Source organism: Electrona antarctica (genome assembly GCF_951216825.1).
Source record: "Electrona antarctica genome assembly, chromosome: 19".
Classification (NCBI taxonomy): Eukaryota; Metazoa; Chordata; class Actinopteri; order Myctophiformes; family Myctophidae; genus Electrona; species Electrona antarctica.
In genome coordinates this window covers 5,729,230-5,757,089 of record NC_136800.1, presented here as the reverse complement: position 1 = coordinate 5,757,089, position 27,860 = coordinate 5,729,230, and the positions used below count along the sequence as shown (strand labels likewise).

General features: G+C 45.2%; 1 protein-coding gene across 1 annotated transcript in view; it reads left to right on the top strand.

Moving 5' to 3' along the window:
* The window catches only part of col15a1b (collagen, type XV, alpha 1b), a gene marked incomplete at its 5' end in the record, with an annotated part of 81,564 nt that overhangs the window by 24,963 nt on the left and 28,741 nt on the right, over positions 1 to 27,860 (top strand). Inside the window, 14 exons of the mRNA XM_079530326.1 lie at positions 6,638 to 6,825; positions 8,061 to 8,270; positions 9,750 to 9,902; positions 14,582 to 14,656; positions 15,693 to 15,785; positions 17,894 to 18,005; positions 19,640 to 19,677; positions 19,846 to 20,046; positions 20,746 to 20,772; positions 21,390 to 21,452; positions 21,976 to 22,053; positions 22,952 to 23,014; positions 23,561 to 23,701; positions 27,199 to 27,252. Of these exons, the coding sequence (XP_079386452.1) occupies positions 6,638 to 6,825; positions 8,061 to 8,270; positions 9,750 to 9,902; positions 14,582 to 14,656; positions 15,693 to 15,785; positions 17,894 to 18,005; positions 19,640 to 19,677; positions 19,846 to 20,046; positions 20,746 to 20,772; positions 21,390 to 21,452; positions 21,976 to 22,053; positions 22,952 to 23,014; positions 23,561 to 23,701; positions 27,199 to 27,252 (1,496 nt within the window). The remainder of the gene's footprint in view (positions 1 to 6,637; positions 6,826 to 8,060; positions 8,271 to 9,749; positions 9,903 to 14,581; positions 14,657 to 15,692; positions 15,786 to 17,893; positions 18,006 to 19,639; positions 19,678 to 19,845; positions 20,047 to 20,745; positions 20,773 to 21,389; positions 21,453 to 21,975; positions 22,054 to 22,951; positions 23,015 to 23,560; positions 23,702 to 27,198; positions 27,253 to 27,860) is intronic.

Here is a 27,860-nt window from a genome sequence, read left to right as displayed (position 1 = left end):
CTCAGCACTGTATGTCTGTGCATTAACTATAGTGTGTGTTGGTGGGCTTGAGAGCTGAGGGGCCACTCGTTGCCCACTTGTCGGCTTTTGGGAGCTGCAGAGAGGGGCTGAGGGGGACTCAATTGGCCACAATGACTCGCGGCCCATCACAGAAGAGAGGGAGGAGAGAACTCTCTAATCTGCCTGTCTGAGCAAGGTTGAGAGAGAGAGAGAGGGAGAGAGAGAGGGAGAGAGAGAGGGAGAGAGAGAGAGAGAGAGAGAGAGAGAGAGAGAGAGAGAGAGAGAGAGAGAGAGAGAGAGAGAGAGAGAGAGAGAGCGAGAGAGTCAAGTCTGCTGTGTTGTAGAATGCTGGAGGAGGGCAAGTCAATAATTACATAGTGTAGGCTGGGGTGACGACAGAGAGAGAGACACACACGAGGGAGTTACAAACAGAGGGAGAGAGAGAGAGAGAGACAGAGAGAGAGAGAGAGAGAGAGACACACACGAGGGAGTTACAAACAGAGGGGGAGAGAGAGAGAGAGAGAGAGAGAGAGAGATGACAAGGAGAGGAGAATAACAGGGCAAGTGCAAGAGGACAGAACAAAAGCACATATTGATATTTAGGGTTGCTGTCAGGACAGGACAATCACACAGAGAGACAGAGAGAGAGATAGGGGGGAGGGAGAGAGACAGAGAGAGACAGAGAGAGAGAGAGGAAGGGGTTTGTGGTTCCCTTATTTTCTCTTCTATATTGGAATCCTTGGATTACTGGAATATCCTCTCTTACGGCACTCTGTGGGACTTTTGCACGTGTGTGTGTGTGTGTGTGTGTGTGTGTGTGTGAGAGAGTGTGTGTGTATTTGTGTGCATATGTGCACGCATGCGCGTGCATCTCATGCCTGTAAGCTGTGTGCAGACTGTGCACTGAACAGAGGTGGAATATTCTTCTATATGTGTATGTGTGTCGAATTTTGTAGGCATAGCCCGCGTGTTGATATTTGCGTGTGTCTGCCACGGTGGTTAGTACATAGCGTGTCAGTCTATCACTCTGTGTGTATGCGTGAGCGTGTGTGTACATACAGTTAGTACATACGCACACACACATCCGCGTCAAAAGACAGGAGGATGGAGGCCTTTCGCGTGTCCCTCCTCGTCCTCCTCCTCTTGTTACTTTCCCCCGGGGCCGTGGTGGTGGTGCGGGCCCAGTGGTGGTGGACCATCCTGGGGGGTCCCAAACCCAGGACCACCACCTCCTCCTCCTCTCCCACCTCCGTTGCTCCTACGTCGTCCTCCTCCACCTCTACATTCTTCACCTCCTCCCCGGATCCCCTCGCAGGGACAGTGGCGGAGGGGACAGTGGCGGCAGAGGAGGCCAACGGTACTCAGAATGGTACCGGTGCCGGCTCTGTTCCGGCGGCCCCTACCACTACTACTACTACTACCACCCCCAGCCTCGGTGCTGCACCCCACCCGGGTCACAGCACCCTCCAGCCAGAGCCTCATGCAGGGTCAGAGCCTCTCCCCTCTGGGGGTTATTTTGACGGCCCAACGACCTCCCTGCAGGACCATGGCAAGGCCAGCAGGGCCAGGAACAAACCCCTGAAACGCTGGAAGAATGGTGAGTTTCACCCCCCCCCCCCCCATGTTAATGTAGAGCACTGTTTCCCAAAACAGTGGGTCGGGACCCCAAGGTTGGGTCACGGACCAATTTTTATGGGTCCCTATATTTATTTATTTATTTAAAAAAAAAAAAACAATTTTCATGAATTCAAAACTAAATGTCCCCAGTAATTTCATGAAGAAGTCATGAAAAAAAGTCAAAGAAATTCCATTAATTAGAAAGCAAATGTTTTAAGAAATAGTGAAAATAGCCGAGTTGGCTCACAGAGTTGTGAGCTTGTAGATCTGATATTTTCACCAGTTTGGGTCCCGGGCAAACATCTAATCTCTCTTTTGGGTCACAGGCTGAGAAGTTTGGGAACCACTGTTAGAGAGGAAGGAGAGAGGAGAGGAGAGAGGAAGGAGAGAGGAGAGAGGAAGGAGAGAGGAGAGAGGAAGGAGAGAGGAGAGGAGAGAGGAAGGAGAGAGGAGAGAGGAAGGAGAGAGGAGGGGGAGAGAGGAAGGAGAGAGGAGAGAGGAAGGAGAGAGGAGGGGGAGACCGGGAGAGGAGTATTTTTTCAATCATGGGAGGCTGCAAGAATATACTTTCCGTTCTCAGTGTCCCGTTCCAAACTGGTCCCTGACATATATTTAGTTCAGAGTGGGTTGCATTTCCCGTCCTAACATTATATTTACATAATGTGGGGTCTTTTTTCTTGGCGGGTCATTCATTCCATATTGGTCCTCCCAGTCACTCAAGCCCCTGCAGTTCAGTGATCATGGCTCAAATATGCATTGTCATCCTCCCAGGTATCATTTGCAGCATATATTATTGCTTGTCTTGGTCAAGAAATACTGTAGCTCTGCAACTTTGGGGTCATTGATGTGTGCCACAGCCATATTATATACCTTTCTTTGAGAACTCCAGAGAGTGTGTGAGCGTATAGCGAGACGGGGCTTTTTTTGCGTGGCATTGCAGGGTTGAGGTGGTTTAAAAGGCTTTGCAACAGGGTTGATAGTATTAGTGTAGTATAATGGTTTAGAAGTCACCGCAAGCTGATCAAGGTTCTTTGTCGCCACCATGACTGGGATTATGTCCAAGGGGAGGGGCTTGGAGAATGGAGAATGGATAAATCCTTTACAATTGACCAAAATGAATGAGGGATTATTTGACTGGCTGGATGACTAACTGGCTTGTGCTCGGTTGACTTACCAAACATTTAACTTGGTTAGCTGACTACATTAATTGATAATAAAAGTAAAACGAAATTGTTTTAGCTGATTTGACTGGCTGCCTGAATTATTTTGTTGATTAGCTGTTTGACTGTAATTGGAAAAAATACATGAAAGTCCTACTGATGGACATCTAAATAAATGATGTAAACACATTTTTGAGGGGCACTAGCAGCTCCTATGTCCAGCTTTGAGCTTCAAACATTGAAGACAAAAGTATGTAAACACAAACATTGAAGACAAAAGTGAGGACGCAAATTGTAATTGGCCAGAATGAGATGATGTATGATGATAAGAGACTTATCGTCATATCGACTTGGGTGTAATTTTTGTCTCCACCAGGCCGAAGGCATGGGGAGAGAGTACGTTTTGCACTCCGTCCGTGAGTGTGTGCGTGTGCGTGTGTGCGTCTGTTACCAGCTAATCTCCGGCACCGTTAAACCCAGTCAATGCCAAATTTTGCACACACACTCCCTGGATGCCAACGATGAACCTCCGCCCCAAATCTTCCAGAACGGCCTTTTATAGCGCCACCAGCAGGCCGACTTTTGTAAAACACATTTTTTGATATTTCTCCTCCAGATTCTGTCCAAAAATCCCGCAAATTGTTACACAGTATCTCTATTGTCATGTGTTCAAGACGGAATATTTCATATTCCATCCTAATTGGCTTTCAACGTTTGCAGGATTGAACAAAAAGCCTCAAATTGTGAACGCAGCGTGCAATTTACGTGAAATCTTTCACAGACTTTCCTACTAGGCTGAGAAATATATCCCACCCTTTTCACATTGGCATGTTATAGCGCCACCAACAGGTGGAAGAAAATGCCTAATTGCCATCCAAGGCGTAAGAAGAAATGGCACCCTTTTCACATTGGCCTATTATAGCGCCACCAGGAGGCCACAAATGACCTGGCCTGGTGGAGACCTGTGCCCCGAGGGGCACTTTATCTAGTTATTCATCTATTTACATAGCTCAAGCTAGACATCAATCAATCAATCAATCAATCAATCAATCAATCAATCAATCAAATAGACAAACCAATAGAGACAGTAAACTCAGTAAAATAAGTAATTTATATATATGTGTGTGTGTGTGTGTGTGTGTGTGTGTGTGTGTGTGTGTGTGTGTGTGTGTGTGTGTGTGTGTGTGTGTGTGTGTGTAATTATCAATTGTCTCCTTGGTCTCCCACTGTTTTCTCTCTCTCTCTCTCTGTGCCTTCAGGTGCTTTCGAAAAAATAAGCAACTTAGGTTACCATTTTCCAACAATAGGTACATGTTTACACATGTAAACATGTTTACACATGTAAACATGTAAGTCAAGCTTTCCCAGAGCAGTGAAGTTGTCTGTTGTCTTCACTCATTACAGAGCACTAACAACTCTGTACATCTGGATGGGCTCGGGTGGCTTTAGATTTAGGGTTTCCTCATGTATATGTGCGTCCGTGAGTTGCGTGCGTTGAGTGTGTGCGTGCGTTGAGTGCGTGCGTTGCGTGTGGGCATGCGTTGAATGCGTGCGTTGCGTTGTGTGCGTTGAGTGCGTGCATTATATGAGTTCCGTGCGTGCGTTGAGTGCGTGCATTGTGTGCGCTGCAAGCATGTGTTGAGTGCGTGCGTTGCGTTGCATTGCGTTGCATGCGTGCGTTGAGTGCGTGCCTGCGTTGTGTGCGTTGAGTGCGTTGCGTGCGTGCGTTGAGTGCCTGCATTGTGTGCGTTGAGTGCGTTGCGTGCGTGTGTTGAGTGTGTGCGTTGTGTGTGTTGAGTGCGTGCATTTTGAGTGTGTGCGTTGTGTGCGTTTGAGTGTGTGCATTGTGTGCGTTGCGTGCGTTGAGTGTGTGCATTGTGTGCGTTGCGTTGAGTGCGTGCGTGTGTGCGTGCATTGTGTGTGTGTGTGCGCATGCATTGTGTGTGCGCGTGCATTGTGTGTGCGCGTGCATTGTGTGTGCGCGTGCATTGTGTGTGCGCGTGCATTGTGTGCGTTGTGTGCGTTACGTGTTGAATATCCACCTCGCCAGCTGTGCTCACACTACAGCCTCAAATGTTTGGACGCAGAACTCCATTCGTGATGTATGAAAAGGCAGACGATACACACACACACACACACACACACACACACACACACACACACACACACACACACACACACACACACACACACACACAGAGACACACACACACACACAGTCTTTAATCTGTTATGTTTCCAGTTGGTCAGGCTGTTGAATTAGAGACCCCCGCATTTTTGTCTGGTCTGAAATACTAGTCTGTACAAGATAATCTGTGTGTGTGTGTGTGTGTGTGTGTGTGTGTGTGTGTGTGTGTGTGTGTGTGTGTGTGTGTGTGTGTGTGTGTGTGTGTGTGTGTGTGTGTGTGTGTGTGTGTGTGTGTGTGTGTGTGTGTGTGTGTGTGTGTGTGTGTAAAAATCACAAAAGTGTGAGAAATCGCTCATTGATCGTAATCGAGACAAGGGTTTTAAATCATGGTGGTATTGATTTGATGTCATGCAGCTGTGCTTCCACTAGCCAGTATACGAATGCATACAGCAATGTCTTTGTGTGTGCATGTGTGTGTGTGCGTGTGTGTGTACGTGGTGTGTGTGTGTGTCTTTGCGTTGAGACATACATCCTAGCGGTATAAGCCTAGGAGGAATGTCGAGGTGAGAGTGTGTCGCTACGGGAGACAGGCTCCATAGTGGGGGGAGCAGAGTGAATGTGGAGCCATCTTTACACCCCCAAACCCCCCTCCCCCAACACACACACGCACGCACGCACGCACGCACGCACGCACGCACGCACGCACGCACACACACACACACACACACACACACACACACACACACACACACACACACGGACACACTCATCCTAATCACCCACACTAATTGCAGAGCAGTGTCTTGTTCATTGAGGATTATGTCTGTTCGAGGCCAGGGGCAGCGGGGCGTAGCCAGTCTGGCTTAAATCAAGTCAAATTAAATTCACCATTGAGGTTCCCTTCTGTAACATAATGGTATACTACACAGCGACATCCCCAAGTGTTATTTGGACTCTTCGGTGTGCCTGTCTGTCAGTGCATCCTGCCACTGTCTGAATGTTAAAGGGACATTTCACCGCTCCAAGAAACTCCAGTCACTCAATGTTAATAGTACTTGTAGTAGATAAAAAGTAGCACAATTAGAAATTTGCACCCTATAGAGCGTCGCAGTCCCACCCCCCGCGAGAGACCCGGAAGAAAATAATTCCCTGTTCATTTTCCTCATAGACTTTTCAAAAAGTATTTATTTAAAGACGTTTACGCCGTGGACAAACGCCAACTCTTGTTGTGACAAATCATGACAATAAACACAATGTTTTGGGCCAAACAAAGAATTAGAAAGAAGAAGAAAAACGGCAGGTTACAACACTTTTTTTTGTTGTTTTTCTTCTTTGTAATTATTTGTTTGGTCCAAAATATTGTGTTTGTTGTCATTTTGTCACGACTCGAGTTGGCTTCGTACGACGCTTAAAAGTTCTTTAAATAAATACTTTTTGAAATGTCTATGGGAAAAATGCATTGGCAATTATTTCCTGGGCCTGGTGTTGTCATGAAAGGGGGCGGGACTGCGACGATCTATATGGCCAGAAAAATATTTTTTCTGGAATTTTTCAGAATTTTTGTGTGTTTTGACTATAGGGTTTGACTTGATTGCTGGATTACTACAATGACCATAATGCTTTGGTGCACTGCCCCCACCTTAGGAGAAGTAAAAAAAAAAACCTTAGTCGACTTTAGTCTCAGTCAACAAAATTAACACTGCTCTGCGTGTGTGTGTGTGTGTGTCCACAGAACGGGCTTCAGGTGGTCACTTGGACCTCACGGAGCTGATCGGCGTGCCCCTCCCCCCCTCCGTCTCCTTCACCCCCGGCTACGAGGGCTTCCCGGCCTACAGCTTTGGACCCGAAACCAACATCGGCCGCCTCACCAGAACCTTTGTGCCGGACCCCTTCTATCGGGACTTTGCCATCATCGTCACGGTAAGATAGAACGAGATGCGATCTTATTAGGCGAGGCCTCAGGCCTCATTCACACGTACCAAACACCAATCAAGCAATGTTTGGTCGTTTTTTTGTTTTTTTGGACCACCACAATGCTTTTCCAATGGGAGTCACATGGTTTGATCAAACATTTGTGTTTGATTGCTGATTGCTGATTGCTCCCCCCTCATCAAACAAAAATGTTTGGTCAAACCATGTGACTCTCATTGAAAATGAATTGGAGCAGCAATCAAACGGCAATCAGACATCACACACGGACCGAACATTTGTTGTGTAGGTGTGTACGAAGCCTCATTCACGCGTATCGAACACTAATCAAGCAAATGTTTGGTCGTTTTTTTGGGGGGGGTTTTTAGGCCACCACAATGCTTTTCCAATGGGAGTCACATGATTTGACCAAACATTTTTGTTTGATGGGGGGAGGGGCAGAACACCACCAGCAATCAGCAATCAAACACAAATGTTTGGTCAAACCATGTGACTCCCATTGGAAAAGCATTGTGGTGGCCTAAAAAACGACCAAACATTTGATTGATCGGTGTTTGATACGTGTGAGTGAGATAGAGAGATATTAGATAGTGTTGTAATGATTAGGGATGGAGATCGTACATTTTGTATTGAAAACGAGCACCTTATCGATCAAGCTTTTCGAGCCGGGTTCGAGCCCGCTATGGAGCATTTTCTATTATTTTGTGGAAAGACGGGGGCCAATACATTCTGAACAGAACCAGTAACTTTTACTAGACGGAAGGCAATTTACAAGCTCACAGCGCACGCGGCGTTGCGAGCTTGTAGATCTGCCATTTTCAGAGTGCAACCAAGTGTAAAATCGGGCATTACGCCGCCATCAAGGCCTGCCAAAAGACATTTTAGTCAACAAAATCAACTGTAGATTTAGCCGTCTAAAACATTACAGCATTTAGTCGACTAAAACCAGACTAACGCTAAAGCATTTCAGATGACCAAAATATGACTAAATTAAATTGTATTCAAAAGACCATGACTAAAACAAAATAAAACCGTGCTGTCAAAATGCAACTGTAACGTGACAACGAAGTTAAAAACTAGACTAAAATGTTGGGGAGGGACTAGTGGACAAGAGAACTAAAAGAGTCAAGTCATTTTATATGTTTGGTTGCACTCCGAAAAATCTACAAGCGCACAAAGTGTTTCAATGAACTTGAACTTGCCTGTTTGTGTCTCTGCCTATATAGGTTCGCCCCAGCACCCCGAGAGGAGGGGTGCTCTTTGCCATCACGGATGCCCGTCAGAAGGTGGTGGAGCTGGGCTTGGCTCTGACGCCCGTCCAGGGGGGTCTGCAGAGCATCCTGCTGTACTACACAGACCGCCAGCAGAGCTCACACAGCCACAAGGCCGCTGCCTTCACCGTCCCGGACATGACTGACCAGTGGACGCGCTTCACAGTAAGCAGGATGTGTGCGCGTTGTGTGTGTGTGTGTGTGTGTGCGCGCGCACGCTAGTGTTGATTTCGTCGACGAAACATGTTCGTCGACTACTTTTTGTCACAGAGGAAAACGGAATAAAAACTAAGCCATGCTGATTAAAACTACGACTAAATATGTTGACAATTTCGTCAAGAAATAAAAATGCCAAAATACATTTTAGTCGACTAAAATCTTAGGCTATTTAGTCGACTAAAACATTCCAGGTGACAAAAATGTGACTAAAACTAAATTAAAATTATTCAAAAGTCTGACTAAATACGACATTTCTGTCAAAAACAACAGTAGCGCGTGTGTGTGTGTGTCTGTATTTTGAGGCAGGGCTTGTTGGTGGTCTCAGGAAAGAGATATTAATTATATTCTGTTCTGCATTCAAGTGAAACGTAAGGTTTTGTTTCATGGTTCACTGGTCGGACATACGCTGTGGGCTGCCAGGTACAGAGTTGGGGTCCGTTACTCAAAAAAGTAATACACTACACATTACACATTACTTTTGAAAAAAGTAATGCCTTACATTACTTGATTACGCCCTGGAGAAAGTAACTAGTTACACTACTCGTTACATTACTTTTGCGTTACTTCATAAAATGAGATGCAGTCACATAATTTGCCCCTTAACAAATCTTTATAATCCTAATAAGGAGGACATACACAAGATCTTTCTTTATGCTCTTTAATACCAGGTTGTTGAACAAGTGAAGGAATAAAACAAACAATCAAACTCCACTCGCGGCGGGGGGCGCTGAAAGCAGCAGCAGGACGCAAGTAACTAGTAACTAAAGCAACCAGTAACTGTAGTGTGATTACTCAATTTGGAGGAGTAGTGTCGTTACTTACTCGTTACCGACAAAAGTAGTGTAATTACAGTAACAGTTACACCCCAGGTAGCATCACTTGTTACAGTTTGATGGGTGGGTTGGAGGACAGTAGATGTTAGTATACTGTAAATAGCAAACGGTGCCTAGTGTAGTGCAGTGGTTCTCAAAGTGGGTCGCCACTACAGTAGATCTGTAAACAGAAAATACATTAGGACAGGTGCTCGATGGAGGTGCAAAACGCTTAGAAGTAAAGTAGATTGGTGCTTCAAAGATCAGTGGGACTGGACTACTAAAGAAAAAGGCTGGCGATCTGAGCACTCAAAAATGTTTAAAAAATGGATAAAAAGTCTTATACTTGCCCTGATGAAGACTCTTTTGGAGTCGCTTATTTTAAAGTAATAAAGTAATAAAGTAATCTAAATAAAGTACCTTGATTTTTAACCACCCTCTCCTCATTTTTTAGTGCTCCGATCGCCGCTTTCTTCTTTCGTAAAAAGAAATACATTATCTTGAAATGTGGCCTATGGCCAAATAATGTACATTGACTTGGGGGTCATTGACATCAAAAGAACTGTGAGGCCTAGGCGGTGTTTTTTGTAACGAACCAACGCGTTCCCGCCAGGTGGCCGTGGAGTATGACGAGGTGCGTCTCTACATGGACTGCGGCGAGGCCGAGAGGACCACGTTTCAGCGCACGGCCGAGAAGCTCAGCTTCTCGCACAACTCTGGCATCTTCGTCGCCAACGGCGGAAGCACGGGACTCCACAGGTTTTTGGTAAGTAAAGAAAGTGTGTGTGTGTGTATGTGTTTGCGTGTGTGTGTGTGTGTGTGCGTGTGCGTGTGCGTGTACGTGTGCGTGTGTGTGTGTGTGTGTGTGCGTGTGCGTGCGCGTGTGTGTGTGCGTGCACACACACGTGCGCACACACACACGTGCGCACACGCATGCAGGTGCGCGCCTGGTGGAGGACTGGAGGAGGATGTGTTTTCTGCTGATGGTGAGAATTCCAAAAGAAAAGCAACAGATGTTGTGTGTCTTCAGCATTTAGACCCTGACACCAGTGCATTTTATGTCCACAGCATCTGTCTTGTGTGTGTGTGTGCGCGTGCGTGCGTCACGGTGCGTGCGTGCGTGTTTTGACCTCAGACCACAGTCTCATTATCATGATAAAGAGCTGAAAGGTGGGCTGTCTCCTCTGGAAGCAGCTTCCCAGCAGTGTGTATACTTCTCTGTTTCCGGAAGACTGTACCCACGCACAGGTCTATTTCCACACCGTCAAAGAGTTAATGCATTAAGACCCGAGGAGGACCTCGTTCTAAAAAATGTCTTCGAAATCATGACGGCTTCCTGAAAAACCTATGTTTCTATAGCAGTGGTTCTCAAACTGTTTCATGTCAAGAACCCCCAAGAATTACATGTAATTGGCCGTCGGGATCCGATGGTAATTCCGACGGAGCATTAGTCCGACATGCGGGAACAGCGGTCGTACTAGCACTCGAACATGCGCTGCTCCCGTGCTTGCGGTTATGGTTAGGTTAGGGTTTGAGGTAGGCTGTCGGTCTAATGACTGTCGGACCAATAATAGTGTTGGAACTATGTAAAAAATATATGAAAATATGTTGTTCCAGGGACCCCCCCGCCCCCCCCCCCCAGAAGCAAATATCTGAGCTAAAAACGTCCGCTGTGGACGAATACATATTCAAAAATAGAACATCTCCTTGTAGAGCTTGTAGATCTGCTATTTTTCAATAGCTAAAGTATAAAATAATGGTTAAAGTGGTTAAAAGCCATACGGCGACACAGATGCGTCCTCAGGTCTAAATGGGTTAAATTAACACTGAAGCGTTTTGCGGCGGTGTACCTATCAGCAAGCTCTTTCATAAGAATTATTTGTGAAGCTGTGCAGCATGCCGGAAAAGCACCCAAGAACACATCTGGTCGAAATACCACAGGTGGTGAAATGCCTACCAAAAATGTTTAAGAAATCCATCGGTCAAAAGAGGCTTCTACTTCTTCCAGTGAAAAACCCTTACCTTGAGGTCTGTTTATGAGCATTTTTTCCAGGATGTCACCTTAGCGGCAAAATATTTATGACACAAAGAAAGTGTGTAACTCAGTGAAGGTTTAGGTTGGCTTCATGCCCCAAAACAACCAATTCACTAAAAGCTGCTATAAGCAATAATATGTCAAACATTTTAATGACCTTTTTTTATTTATTCAGACAGCCAGCAATGGGTAAAACGCTCCCAAGTGACACATCTAGGGGCCACAATCTGCATTCAAAGATTTTCCTAGAAGCTTTGTCATTGGTCGATTTGCCTGTCTACGTCCTGATTGGTTAGTCATTTCGACCGGGTTTTTTTCAACCAATGACAAAGCTTCTAGGAACATCTTTGAATGCAGAATGTGTCACAGAAACTACATTTTTGGGGGAGTCTTTTACTCATTGCTGGCTGTCTGAATACCAAAAAAAGAAAAAAAAAAAGGTCATTAAAATGTGGACATATTATTGCTTATAGCAGTAGGCCTATAGTAAAAAAAGAAAAGGGCATATTTTCAACAACAAAAAAGACACTGCCACACAACAAAGTCTAAATTAGTGAATAATGTGCTGATATATACAATTTACAGTGGTGTCCAAAATTGCGACCCACGGCCGACAAAAGTCGTCAAAGCTTGGCAGTAAATGAGTTAAGAGCGTCTGCTAAATGCCTACATTGTAAATTGAAAAGAAAGGGGCCAATTTTTATTTTATTTTTTATAATTAGTTTATTTTTACATTAATCACTTGAACCCTATTCTGGAGGGAAGATTATCTGAAAATAGAAGATCTACTTTCTCACAACGCGTCACAGCAGCTATGTTCGGTGAAGAGATTTGGTGTACTGTATAAGAAGTATTCACAAATCTGCAGTGGAGTGTTCATGAATCGCACGTCAGACTTATATACACATCAGTGTATGCAAGGAAATATACACTAAACTCTACACTATGAAATGTACAAACAGCTATGTGAATGAGGTCTACTATGTCCAAATATGGAAATTACATCATGATAGTGACGTCATAGTGCTGATGAACATAAGTAAAAGAAACACATAACCACTTACATCATCGCACAATGACATCGCAACCATGTAATCTGTCCTTTAAAATGCATTGTCAAAGAGACAAAACATAATTTAGCAACAATCATACTTGCATGATTATTAAGAGACATTGATTGAACGTGTGTGTGAGATGTTTCGTTGGACGGTACATCTGAGCGGAGGTCCAATGAGGAGTGCATACCAAGCTGCTGTCACAGTGGAGGACGAGGTGTACTCCTTTGGAGGAGAGGACAGCGACACTGAGGTCCTCGTCTTCAACACGGTGTCTTTGCGCTGGACAAAATTGTCCCCGAAAGGAGAACGTCCCTCCAGTCGCCGGAGGTATACAGCTGTGCTGATAGAATATACCGTCTACATCTGGGGAGGTTATACTGTCGAAACAATGGAGTGCTGCAACGTGCTTTATGCCTTTGATGTCGACGCCCACAGATGGTTCAAGCCCGAGGTTTCTGGTACTGTTCCAGCGGCGAGGCGTGGCCACTCAGCATGTGTCCTGGGGAAGGTCATGTACGTCCACGGAGGAAATGCATTGACCAGACAAGGATTACCCTCTGATATCTACAAGATGGACACAGTCACAATGGTCTGGACTTTAATTAACACCAGTGGCACACCGCCGCCTGTTTCATCAAGTCACTCTGCCACCATCATCGGGACAAAGATGTTTATAGTTGGGGGCTGGGGACACACACGATGCAACGGTGCAATCAGAGTGTTCCACACAGAGAACAACCACTGGCTGATAATTCCTCCAGTACAGATTCTTGAAAGACACAATGGTCATTCAGCCATTTTCTACAATGGAGAGCTGTACATATTTGGTGGCCACGTTTTGTACAAGAATGTAAGTGATCCGTGGAAATTCAACCCAGAATTCAACTCCTGTACGAAGGTTGAGTCCAAGGGGGAAGGCCCACATCGCCCATATACGATGTGCTGCTGCATGGTGGGAGACCGTATCATTGTCTTTGGAGCAGACAGCAAACCTGATGACCTGTACATTCTAGATTTAAGTCCTAGTCTGAAGACGTTATGTAAGCTAGCTGTTAATCAGTACGGTCTGGAATGGTCTGGACTACCACACAACGTCAGGTGGGAACTGGCAGCCATGACTAACCAACAGCAACGAATAAAATAACATAGATATCCCCATGGAAAGAGATGACAATTAAGAAGTGTGAGGTGTGTGAAGTGTGTATCAATCTCATTCCGGCCAATCACAATTTGCGTCCAGCTGTGACCATGGAGAAGAGAATCCTGTTCCGACGTGCCGGTCCGTGTCCGAAACGGTTGAGAAATGACAGAGTTACTGTGTGCCGGTCCCTCTACTGTACCCTCTACTGTACTGTACTGTACTGTCACTGTACTGTACTTGCACACCCGAAATCATCATATATACAGTTAATATGTGCGTGTGTGTTTGTGTGTGTGTTAGGTTGCGCACAGGTGGTGAAAAACAACCATGCTGTTTTCATGCTCATACCTACACCCACACACATAAGTCCGTAAGGGAGTGGCTTGCACCACTCAAAAATAGAGAACGCCAATATATGGAAGAGAGAGAGAGAGAGAGAGAGAGAGAGAGAGAGAGAGAGAGAGAGAGAGAGAGAGAGAGAGAGAGAGAGAGAGAGAGAGAGAGAGAGAGAGAGAGGGGGGTGTTGAAAGGGAGTGACCAACAAAAACAAGGTTTCCTGTAATGCACCATCATACGACGATGCCTCAGATGAACCTGTAGATCTGCTGTGTTCAGCATGTGACAATTAGGTACGATGAAGTATAATCAGGCTTAATAGGGATGAGGCTTGTAAAAGTATAGACTCTATAGAGGGTATGGGCATGCATACAGTGAGTGGCAAAGTGAGTTTAACGTTGTGTAATGCAATCAGATAGGACCTTTCTGTTTGGATGTTAGGGCTGTCAAGTGTCAAGGCCAGAAAGTTGTTGCCTACTCAAAGCGCCCAAGGACACTTCAACATGTAAACAGGAGAAGCCGGGATTCGAACTGCCGACCCACGGATCATTGGACAACCTGCTCTACCTCCTAAGCCACAGCCATCATTGATGTGCAGGCTTCTCTCCAGCTCTCAGTACCATTAATGGCTAAGCTAACACCTTGAAAAAGGAGATACAGTACTGACCCTTTCTCATGTTTCTTTAAACTTTTATTTAATTTTTTATCCAGCTCCATTCAAGAGCAAGTCACTTTAATGTTGTGTTATTGACTTCATTATGGAATAATATGAATACATATATTTGACAGTATTTGCTCTCTCTCTCTCTCTCTCTCTCTCTCTCTCTCTCTCTCTCTCTCTCTCTCTCTCTCTCTCTCTCTCTCTCTCTCATCAGGGTTCGATCCAGCAGCTGGTGATAAAAGACGATCCAAGAGCAGCTGAGGAGCAGTGTGAGGAGGATGACCCCTATGTGAGTGTTGCGCACGCACGCACGCACGCACGCACGCACGCACGCACGCACGCACGCACGCACGCACACACACACACACACACACACACACACACGTGCGTCCCGATGTGCTGGATATGCTGGTTGGTGCCTTGCATGGTTTCCGCTGCCATCGGTGTGTGAATGTGTGTGAATGGGTGATGTAATGCACAATCTATGTAAAGCGCCTTGGATAAAGGCGCTATATACCATTTACCAGACTATTTACCATTTAGGCACCATTTACCATTTACACACTGTGGACAGATTGAGAGGTGTTAGGTGATGATGGTATGAATCAACAGTACCCCCTAGTGGTCAGGGGGGCGTATTGCACAGTCAACCTTGGCTGGAGTTGGTGGTTTTTGATTGATTGAACAGTTTTCAAAAAAAGAAAGAAAAAAAAGTACAGTGGTACAATTATGCAATGATGCTAAAAGCACAACACAACAAGCCCTATAAGAACTTAAGGGCTTGTTTGCATTGTGGTCCTGTGTATTCAATTAATCAGAATTGAGTCTCATGATGAATGTGATGGAAACGTGTTAAGTGTCATCACTCCTCACTTCCTGGCCAGCGTATACTGGTGGTTGACCTTTCAGATGCTTAAGTCATGACAGGAAGCACCATAATCATCATCATCATCATGACATTTGGTGCCTGTTAAATTACTAGTTTGTTTCTAGCCGTGGTTCACATGACGCTCGTACACGATGCGGAACAACGTGGAACGCACGGGCGCTAATAGCTGGCCCAGGAAAATTCTAACGTCCGTGGCACCTGGGATGAGCACTTAATATTTGAGATCTGAACGTTTATGTACATAAACTGTAAATGTAGCGGTCCCAAAAAACAGGCTGAAGTGGAAGCGTGGCAGTCATGATTATGACAGTCCTGTTTCAGGGCTTTTCTGTCATTATAAACAAAGCCTTTTGCTTCCATATATATGTACAGTACATGTTTCCCGCAGAACTAGTTTTTGCCTTGAAATGAATTTGTGATGCCATGTTTGCTAAAGGCCTCGGGTGATGTCAGCGGAGACGGTGATCTGGACGACAGGGAGACGGAAGAAGAAATGATGAAGAAAGACAGAAAGCACAACAGACCCTGGGTAAGATGGATGGATGCATCATTGAAAGACTGATGTTGGGGCACGGTGGCACAGTTGGTAGTGCTGTCGCCTCACAGCTAGAAGGTCCTGGGTTCGATTCCCGCTCGGGGCGCTGTGGGTGCTGGCGGCGTGTCTCCTCCTCCGCGTCATCAGTGCCCATACCCGAGGCGGGGTTGGCGAAAGGGCCTTTCGGTGTGGAGTTTGCATGTTCTCCCCGTGTCCCCTAGGGTAGGTACCCTCACAAAAAACATGCAGTAATCCTGGTCTCTAAACAAACTGCCTCCCCCTGGCCAGCCAGGGCGCCTGATAGAGGGGAAAGGAACTGGTTGGAATAACGTGTTCCTTCCACGCGCTACGTCCAACCAGGGAAACTCCCCCCTGTCAGGTGTAAAGGAGCAACTTGGACACTCAGGCATGAAGGAAGCATGAGTTCAAGTCCGTTGCTCTCCCCATGTCCCCCATATATGGGGACTAGGTTGGCGGAGGGTGTGTAGAGCCCAGGATCACATTAGATAATTGACACAGGGGTGAAAAATGGGTTACAAAATCGTGGGATAAAAAAATATTAAAAAAAAAAGAAAGACTGATGTTGGCTGGATGGATGGATGGATGGATGGATGGATGGAGATGAGTGGGAGAAGTGATGGCCACACATTCTCTCTCTGGCAGTACTATCTATAGTGACGGATTGGGCCGACATCTGACCACCCGTCAACCTTTGACATGACGGGATTCCCTGTCATTTCATTTCCTTCCTGACACACCAAACCGAGACGTCCAGTGACTTCAAGAGTGCTTTTTTTTAAATTATGTATCGCGTGTTGACCTACGGTACTCCTAATCAGAAGGAAACGTATACAACAGCCGTGCGTGCGTGCGTGCGTGCGTGCGTGCGTGCGTGCGTGCGTGCGTGCGTGCGTGCGTGCGTGCGTGCGTGCGTGCGTTCGGTGTTCCGTTTGTCCGTTTTATCCTCCCACAACCAGGAAGTCAGCCTGACCCCAAACATCCCATAATGAACGCTGACTTTGAAGCTTCAGAAGGAAATGCAGCCGCCATAATGTAAACACAGTGTTAGTTAGTAACAGGCCTATCTCACAGCCCGCTTTCCACGCCCACTTCCGGTAAATAGTGGTGTCTTTAACATGAGCATTTACACGTTTTTTTCTCTGGAGAATCTAAGTACATTTTCTAATGTAAAAATGTGACAGACCAATATTATTATGAAGCAAACAAGATGGTAAATCAGGTCGAACAGATAGAACAAACCTTACCTTGAGAAAACAAAAGTTGTAGACTTCTTAAATTACCTCTGTTAACATGTAGCGTCTATGGAGTGACGTCACGCTATCACCACTAACCCCGAAAGGGGGCGTATTTAGGGGGGCGGGGAAATTCTGTGAGATAGGCTTATTGAAGCCTTGCGTGGCGGACAGACAGCCATGTACACAGTTGCCAAGCTTCAGTGGTGGAAAAAGTACTCGCATTGTTTACTTAAGTAGAAGTATCAATACTGCAATATACTCCACTAAGTAAAAGTCCAGAATTCAGAATGTACTTGAGTGAAAGTACAAAAGTATTGGCATCCAAATGTACTTTAAAGTGCCAATAGACTCATTTTGCAGAATGTCCCGTTTCAAGATAACAAATGGTATGCAAATCCTTTGAAAATAGCAGATCTACAAGCTCCCAATGCGTATCGCATCGCAACTCATTGCAAGCTTGCTTGCATCCAAAATGCAGGGCTGAAGGGGTTAGTGTATGTTTTGTAATAATCAAAATCTACAAAGTAACTAGTAGCTAAAGTTGTCACATAATCGTAGTGGAGTAAAACACCAGACACACAGCAACAGTTTTTTTTGAGGGCCCTACTGTGTGTGAATTTTAGCAATGATTCGATTGGCTGATCACCCCATAGTGATGATTTGATTGGCTGAGCAAAGTACATATTGAGGATAAAAAGTGAGTGACAACTTCCATATCGATTTTTTCAATCTGTCTAAATATCTCTTTCCATTTATATGATGTCTGTCTGTCTGTCTGTCTGTCTGTCTGTCTGTCTGTCTGTCTGTCTGTCTGTCTGTCTGTCTGTCTGTCTGTCTGTCTGTCAGGAGGACAGTGTTCCAGTGTTAGCCCCTCCCACCGAGGCTCCAGAGGCGGAGATAGATGAGTATTCTGGTCACCTGACCCCAACAGTGGCCAATGAAGAGCTGCTGCTTACAGGTATGTGAGGCATTACAACTATTTTTTTTTATATATATATATTTACGTATTACACATACCATAGCAATACTGCCTCATCAAAGTTGGTGTTGTGACTTTATATACTGTCAATGACTTGCATGAGAGAGGGAGAGGTGGTGGAGTTAGTTGCTTTAGCAGACAGTTTGAGGGTCCAATGGAGTTAAGAGGTTTTTTTCCGAAGCGCTTTTTACTACTAACCAATACACACACGTAAAGGGTGCTTAATAGCACTTATTAAAAACCTCAAAAATGTACTTAGGTGGTTCCCTGAAATGTATCATCTGCATTGGAGCCATCCTAAGTAATATATTGGTGTACAGCACCAGTACAGTGATCTTCAGGGACCTATTGGCTTAGATGCACACAGAATTACTCTTCCTACTTCCGGGCCGCTTCTCTACTTCCTTCACAGGTGTTACCGATGATACTAATCAGACTTTTAATTTCAAGGACACCCATAACTCTGAGAGTGTACAAATGGAACCAAATGGACCCAATTGTCCATTTGGTTTCCATTTGTATGCTTTCCAGTGAGTGACCCTGACTCTGTGAAGGACTGTGAAGGAAAGTAGGGAACTGTGATGGTAGTAGGGAATGGGGCCAAGTTCTTTTCAAAATGGTGTGTGTGCATGTAGCCCATTCCAGTTGTAATGCAAGTACCTTGGTTAGGAGCACATGCAGTCTAGTTGCGAACGAAGTGAGCACTAACTATAGAAGCTGGCCGAAATTGTCTGTCTGTCTGTCTGTCTGTCTGTCTGTCTGTCTGTCTGTCTGTCTGTCTGTCTGTCTGTCTGTCTGTCTGTCTGTCTGTCTGTCTGTCTGAGTGTGTGTGTGTCACGCTGTAACACCACCCGCCCGCCACCAGAGGGAAATTGGAACGATACAGAGGTCTGTGTGTGTGTGTGTATGTGTGTGTGTGTGTGTGTGTGTGTGTGTGTGTGTGTGTGTGTGTGTGTATGTATGTGTGTGTGTCAGACTGCCACAACAGCTTCATTCGCTTCCTGCGTTTACGTGTCTTACTTGTATGTTACTAGACTGTATGTCTTTTGGTGTGGGAGGAAACCACAGTACCAGGAGGAAAACCCACATAAACACGGGGAACACATGCAAACTCCAACTGTTCTGTATTTCCGCTGTGGGTTGATAACGCAATGAAATTGTTAGATTTCACAATGAACATCTTGGGTGTTATTTTAGGGAAGAAAAGGTTGATATGTGAAAAGAAAATATATAATATTGACAGACTTACAAAATGGAAAGGTTCCCCGATTGTCTCTAAAAGTACATGGTTTGGATACTTGGGTCATGTAGTAGTCGGTGCATGGCGCCGAGCGAGTCTGGGTGAGCGCCGTTCCGGTCGTTGGTAAAAACAGAGAGAAGGACTATGGGGAGAGCGGTGGTTTTCTCTTCACCGCAGCTCAGTGACGTCATGTTGGAGGTTTTCGGTGATAGCGGTGGTCACCAGCACCAAAAGCCTCCATACGCTGAGTTGACGGTGCGCATGATCTAACCCAGAATCTTGTGGTGCGAAAGGCGAGTGCTCTAATCTTATTACGTAGTAAAGGCTTCAATTTCTGGCTGTTGTTAATGACATCATATCCTGTGCACAGCAGGTTCACACCAAACGGAGGAACCAGGCGAGAGAGGAGATGTAAGTTCAAAGGTCAAAATATTGTTGTGTGTGTGTGCGTGCATGCGTGCGTGCATGCGTGCGTGTATGCGTGTATGTTGTGTATGTGCGCGTGCGTGTATGTGCGCGTGCGTGTTCCGGGGGGATAAAAACGTTAATATCATATTCTGTTTCCACTCTGTTCTCCAGGGTCAAAGAATCTATAGGGGCCCAAAAGGCACAAGAGGGGACCAAGGACCACCGGGTCCCCCTGGCCCATCGGGTACCTCTTCTTCTCCTTCTGGACACGGGACGTTGGATGAGCCCCAGGTGCAGCCGGGCCCCCGGGGGACACAAGGACCAGCAGGACAACCTGGACCTACTGGACAGCCAGGGAAAGACGGACAATCGGTGATTATTACTACTGTCATTTAGTTACCCCAGGTGTTTTAATTTAATTTGTCCTCTGCGTTTACCCTACAGTGCCCCTGTGTGTGTGTGTGTGTGTGTGTGTGTGTGTGTGTGTGTGTGTGTGTGTGTGTGTGTGTGTGTGTGTGTGTGTGTGTGTGTGTGTGTGTGTGTGTGTGTGTGTGTGTGTGTGTGTGTGTGTGTGTGTGTGCAGACAGATCATAGAGTGCAATCAGTAATCACACAAAGATAACATAGGTTCATAACTTCATACCTGCCCTGATGAAGACTCCTTTTGCGAGTCGAAACATGTTGGCTTTTTAAACTTTTCTAATAAATGTCCTTGATTTTATTTCCAACCTCTCCTAATTTTTACACCATTTTGAGTGCTCGGATCGCCGCCTCTTCATCAGTATTCCAGTCCCACTGATCTTTGAAGCAACATTTTTTGCACCTCCATCGAGCACCTGGTTGATTCTCTCTTTTCCGCAGAACATAGACACCTTCCGTGTCATTGTAGAGAGTGCTATTAAACCCTGTATATATATATACTGTATACTTTGTTAACCGGGGTCCCCCAGGGGTCAATCTATCTGCTATTTTCCCCAAATGTGTGTCTTATCGCGCCATGCCTCGAATAGTGACGCTATGGTTCATGGGGTTAACATTGGCTCTTTCTGTCATTTCCTCTCTCTCCTTTAGGGAACCAAGGGTGACGCAGGAGTCCCGGTATGTTCTTAACCCGTTTTGCAATCCATGTCCTGTCCTTGTGACTGTCCTAGCTTGGTTCTTGTTTTGTTTTTATATAGTGTTCATGATGCTTCACATCAGATGCTCTGAATTAGCCCCTTAGATAAGTCCCTCCCCAACCCGTCCTTGTCCAATAGGCACGTTAGCAACGGTTACTAAGAGAGGAGACATGGCAAGCTTTCCTTCTTACCCATTGAGATGCACATTAAACGATGGGATTTCTCCATATCAATAATCAATCATTTCAGTGGCAAGAGCTTCAAAATGTCTTCTAAATCTAGTCAACCAGGCCTGCAGTAGGCTATGCACTGGACAAATGTGCATGACATTATTTCAATAAACTAGAAATACGGAACTACGGTGATTGATTAGTATTATTGCCATCACCTGGGGGTGGCTCAGTCGTGTAACTTTCTTGACGTTAAGCCGTGTATGTGTTCAACAACACAGCCATGCAAAAATAACACTGACAGTCACAGCTATGAGGTGACGAAAGCTTGCCATCCTTAGTATGGTTGCTATTTGGTTTGGCATTGAACAGTCGCTTTTTGTGGTGGGGTTTAGCGGAGGGCTAATTGTGTGTTGTTCTCATCTAGGGAGACAAAGGACCCCGCGGGTTTCCAGGTCTGGCTGGAGAGGCTGGGGCCAAAGGAGAGAAGGTACTGTAAATATTACATAAACTTACATTTTTACTCACTATTCCACCTTCGCACTCGGCACCATTTGTATTGGTGCCGAGTGCGAAGCTTGAACAATAGGTTAATTGCGGACCACTACAGAGAAACTGTGGTCATGTCCAGTCGCAAAGCCTACAATTGAAACCTGCTGTGTTCAATGCGTTTCTGCGTTTGTGTCTGGACACATATCTCTGTCGTATGGGCAGGGATATTTTTTTTTTTAACGGAGGGCAAAAATATCCATTTTGCAAAAGGTATAGCCCAGGCCTAAATGGAACAGAGCCTTAATTAGTATCATCAGTAACACCTGTGAAGGAAGTGGCCCGAAAGTAGGAAGAGTTATTCTGTGTGCATATAGCCCATTGGAGTCGTCTCTCAGCAGGGTATTCATCTTCTTACTGTACTCAGTGTACTGTAGTTCCATTCACTTTATAATTGTGCTCTTTTTCTTCTTCTTTTTCCCTGCTAAACAACAACAACCTCCCACCTGCATCCTGTCATTCAGGGAGACCAAGGAGTTGGCTCACCTGGGTCCCCAGGCCTGCCCGGCCCCCCTGGACCCCCAAGATCCCGCAGCGTACCTGTGAGTAGAATTCAGAGACAAGACAATACCCCCAAAAACATCACAATATCTGTTAAAAAAGTTATTTCATATCTCTGCTACATCCTATAGAGCGTCGCAGTCCCGTCCCCTTTCATGACAACGAGCGCCCCGGACGACAATTTCCAATTAGTTTTCCCACAGACGTTTCATAAAGTATTTATTTAAAGTCCTGTAAGCCTCGGTCAAAGCCAACTGGGATCGTGACAACTCATGACAACAAACACAATATTTTAGGCCCGGGTCGCTCGTCGGGGGCGGGACTGCGACGCTCTATACTATAGCCTATAGTGTGTATAGTTTAAATGTACAGATTATTGATCTTCTTGGTATATTCTACTGTTAGACTGATGATAGGTTATTGGTTTACTTATGATCCTAGACGACTATTTCTATGCATTTGATGTATTACCTAGTGTTATAGGACTCAAGTCCAATCTCGGGTCCACATTTTCATTTACTCGGTCTCGGTCTCGCACATAATTTGACTTGGACTTGACTCGGTCTCGGACCAAGGAACTCGGGACTATTCCCTGCACCGCGTCCACTCGAGTCACAAGGCACTACAATGCAATGACATAAATGTATCATACCCAAATGATGAGGAGCTCATTCACATTAACATTATAAGAGAGCTGTCTGGCGCTTATAGACAGCTTGTAAAGTAAGTAACTGACTAAGTAAGTAGCTGACTCGCCTGCCTGCTCTCACAGTCTCGACTCGGTCTCGCCTCCCGTCGGTCTCGAGTCTCGACCCCCTCCAACACTCGGTCTTGACTTGGACCCCCCCCCCCCCCCCATGTATTACCTCGTGTTGTCCTTGCTTACTGTAAATTGTCTGCTAAATGCCTAAATTGTAACTTATTGTGTGTGTGTTTCAGTATGGAGCCGATGCCCTGGGCTCTGGGTTTGAAGACTTGGACAGTGACACAGAACTGCTCCGGGTACGGAATGGTCCTGTTCTAACCACTAGAGGGCAGTGTGTTCTAGCTGCAGACAATGACAAGACAACCATGCATACACTTCTTGTCTAAAGCCCAGCGATGTGCAACAACAACAACAACCAGTGTTGGTTTTTGCAGCAAATTTAGATTTTAGTTTAGTCATAGTGTTTGGAATAAAACTAGTTTTAGTCATATTTTAGTCATCTGAAATGTTTTAGTGTTACTTAGTCTAGTTTTAGTCCACTAAATATCATATGATTTTAGTCGACTAAATTTACAGTTTTACAATTTTTGCGGGCCTTGATGGCGTTGTAATGGCATATTTTACACTTTGGTTGCGTTCTGAAAATAGCAGATCTACAAGCACCCAACGCGCCGCAACGCGTTTAATCTGTTGACGAAATTGTCAGTATATTTAGTCATAGTTTTAGTCATCATGGCTGGCTTCATTTTTATTTCATTTTTATATAGTTTTCGTCAGTCGAAAAGGGTAGTTTTAGTTGACGAAATCAACACTGACAACAACTCTTTATTTCTCGTAACCAGGGTCCTCCCGGACCCCCCGGGCCCCCAGGGCCCCCCGGACCCTTGGGCTCAGGAGAAGGCCTGTCTTCTGGCCATGGCGGACCGCCCGGTGCCGCTGGAAAAGACGGCCTGAACGGGCCCCCAGGCAAGCCTGGGATACCTGTAAGTTACGTTGGCAAATAATGTTAGAACAACATTTCAACTATTAAAACTCAATAACATTTAAAGGCACCAGAGGGATGCTTTTGTCTTTTCAACAAGAGCCTTTAATTAAAACCACTTAAACGTCCCTTACAAGGAACACTTAGAAGTCCCCCAGGGTCTATACTAGGCTCCTTTGCTTCCCCCTCGCCATCAAATCAAACAAAAGCCTGCTTGGTTTTAGTGCTAAGTTAAAGGTACATTCAGTGATTTCACTTAATTCAACTATCACTTATTTCTTCTTATTTTTTGGATAATCCTCCCTACTATAAAGTGTGCTGACCATATAAGGAGTTCCTCCCTGTCCCCAGTGAGCCCCTGGGGTCAAAAAACCCTAGTTTCGGTTTGGACTTTGGGTGGCAAAGCTTTCATCCAATCAGGATGAGAGGTGCCTTCCTCCAATCATGATCGAGTGTGGCTGGCATTGGTGCACGTGCTGTTGGTCTGTTGTACTTCCCCCACTGTAGAGCGTGTGCATGTGCACATCTTGTTACCGGGTGGACCGTTTTTTTTCCCAAATCACTGAATGCTCCTTTAACACACACTATTGGAAAACTGGACCTGTCCTTATTTTACACTGGACTGAGGTAGTGTCAATGCAAACTAAGAACAACATGTATCCATATGTCCTGTTTAGGCTTTGACATACAACCAGTGTATTTTCAAAAAATGCCATAGTATTGTTTCGATAGGTGTTTTATCTGGATTACTAGTCTCTTGTGTCTGTCTCTTTTCTCTCCCACATTTCCATCTCTGTTCCTAATATTTTGTTTCTAATTTGAATTAAAAGTGTGTTACTGTTTTCTTGTTTTTCACTGAGTTTCAGCAACATTGAGTTTGTCCTGTTTTTGTGTAGTTTTGTCAATAACTGTCTGTCTGTCTGTCTGTCTTGTCTCCACTCTCTGTCTCTCTTTGCTTGATCATCTTTTCACGTCCACTATCCCTCTTCTTTTCACGTCCACTATCCCTCTTCTTTTCCACTTGTCATACTTTCATGCTGCCTTTCTTCTTCTCTTCTTTTTCTTTCTTTTTCATCTTTTATCCTCTTTTTCTTAATCTATACTCTATATCTCTCTCTCTCTCTCTCTCTCTCTCTCTCTCTCTTTCTCTCTCTCTCTCTATTTCTCTCTACTCCATCACTCCCATCCATCACTCCCATCCATCCATCCATCCATCCATCCATCCATCCATCCATCCATCCATCCATCCATCCATCCATCCATCCATCCATCCATCCATCCCTCTCTCTCTCTCTCTCTCTCTCTCTCTCTCTCTCTCTCTCTCTCTCTCTCTTACTGCATTTCTGTTCCAGATTTTAGATGATTGGTTTAGTGGTACTGATGGTTCAGATTCCAGCTCAGAGGTCACCTTTAAGGCCGTCTCAGAGCTCGGCTCTGGATTCGGTACTGATTTCGGTTCTGGTTCTGGCTCTGGTTCTGGTTCTGGCTCTGGTTCTAGTTCTGGTTCTGGCTCTAGTTCTGGCTCTGGTTCTGGCTCTGGTTCTGGCTCTAGTTCTGGTTCTGGCTCTGGTTCTGGCTCTGGTTCTGGCTCTAGTTCTGGTTCTGGCTCTGGTTCTGGCTCTAGTTCTGGTTCTGGCTCTAGTTCTGGCTCTAGTTCTGGCTCTGGTTCTGGTTCTAGTTCTGGTTCTGGCTCTGGTTCTGGCTCTGGTTCTGGCTCTGGTTCTAGTTCTGGTTCTGGCTCTGGTTCTGGCTCTGGTTCTGGCTCTGGTTCTGATGGTTCCGGGTTTGAATCTGGTTCCGGTTGGGGTTCCGGCGAGGTATACTGCTCTGGTTAGCAGGCGCTAAAAGGCAGAAATACAGTCAACAAGCTTAAGTATTGGCACAGTGAGTGAGCTAACACTTTAGCAAAGCAAATGTATTTGTAACCACTTAAGCCCCTTTTAAAATGTAGCTAAAATAGCTGATTTGCAAGCTCACAATACGATAGGAAGAATGGGAGGTGTTGCAAGCTTGTGAATCGGCTGTTTGCTATTTTGTTAAAAGTTTTGACATGCCCAAAATGGGGATGCACAAATTAACTTCTTTCTCATTGCTGTCTAAAGAAAAAAAAGAGCAGTTTTCTTCCTGTCTAGTAAACCATAAGAAATTAAATGCACTCATTTGAGTTATTAACCAACACCTTCGTACCTTTACGTACTAGTAGCACAGCACATCAAATGACACCCAACAATTAGCTCACTGTTTGAGTATTCAAGCTGACAGACTGACTGTATATGATCTCCAACCATATTGTCTTCACTAACGGCTGGTTGGTTTCAATGGCTGCAGGTTCAATTCAATCCAATGCAGTGTGCGTGTGTGTGTGTGTGTGTGTGTGTGCATACGTGTGGGACTGCGTGCGTGCGTGCATACATGTGTGCCAATTCTTTGCCCTTCTGCAAACTCGTAGCAGCCGACTTTTGCTAACAAGGCATCTGATCTGTTTTCAACCAAGAACTTAGGTCAATTCAATTTCATTTCAATGAAGGAATTACAGTGAATTTTGAGCTGAAATGGAATTGACCTTCAACCCTGTCAATTAAATTGGCTTCTCGGTTCTGAGCCATTTTTTGCTTCCTTCCTTCATCCAACATGGTTCATGGAGAGAATCTGCCTTTTACACTATAGTCTGTTGTATTCTCTTTGTATTCTTTGACCATATTCCAAGGGCTCTTAGAGACAGTGTTTCAAGGCATATAACACATATTGATGTGACTGAGAAGCAAATCAAATGTGAAACACTCAAATTAGTTTGCAATATTGTAAAAAGCTTGTGATCACTTCGCTTTCCAATTGAAATTTGTAACCGTATTCAAGAAGTCAATCATTGCCTCCCCCTGGCCAGCCGAGGCGCCTCATGGAGGTGTTAAGGAACTGGTTGGAATAACGTGTTCCTTCCACGTGCTACGTCCAACCAGGGAAACTCCTCCCTGTCAGGTGAATAGAAGCGGCTTGGACTCCACATGCATAGAAGGAAGCATTGTGTCAGTCCGTTGCTCTCCCCAGGTTGGCAGAGGGAGGAGAGAAGCGCCCAGGATTACATTAGATAATTGACACTGGGTGAAAAAAAGGGGTTGTGGGATTAAAAAATGAAACAAAAAGTCAATCATTTGATGAGCTTTTCAAGCAGTCAAAAATATGCAGTCACTACCCCACTGAGCCTTGGGATTTTGTCATCTATTGAAATGGATGAGAACGTCTCACGTACTCACGTACAACTCACGTAATCTTCTACTAACTGTACAGTGAAGAAACCTGACCGTCCTTTTGCTCTGGTCCAGTCAAGTTAAACCATGCTGGCTGTCCTTGTTGGAATGGCGTTTATCATTGTTGTCCCTACTGGAATGGCTGAAGGGACATAACCTGTGGCGAACGGACATACCATTACTTACTCATTACTTCTATGTTTTTGTCTGTGTGTATCTGTCTCTCTGTCAATGTGTCCGTCTGTCTATCCAGGGAGCAGCAGGACGAGATGGAGTTCCAGGTCTCCCAGGAGCTGTAGGAGTCACGGTAAGACCATTGAAGACACTTCTGTGCCACTGAATCCTTCAGAATAATGCCGCTAGAGTGCCAGCCAAACGAGGGAGCTTTTATTATGCCCATTTCTACATTTTATCGCACTGATAGAAGTTATTTCTCTTCAGAAGCGTTAATATTGTAACCCGCGATGCACCATAAAGTCAGAAATTATACCAGAGCTTTGATCCACTGCGTGGATGCAGCGTAGATTCAGGGAAAAAAGGGTTTTAAGACAGGAGGAAGTGAATGGTGCGCGCCCTGAGCAAGGCGTTGCCTACAGTAGCAACCGGGCCGTTGATTCATATTGGTAAAAAAACATTAAAACGTCCCTAGACATCCATTCCTTGGTTCCGCTGTTTTATATAGCAGCCAACGTGTTAATGTTCCGTCCTGTGATTAACCTCCGTCCTGAGCGCTGAGCGTAACTATTTGATAGGACGGAGACCTCCGTTCATGCCGCTCAGGGTGTTAACCATGTTGATGCCCCGGGAAAAATAGTGTCCAGATATGTAACAGGAGCTGTATGTATTATCCATGACCATTGTTAACAACTCCAAACCAATACTCTTTCTTTCTTTCTTTCTTTCTTTCTTTCTTTC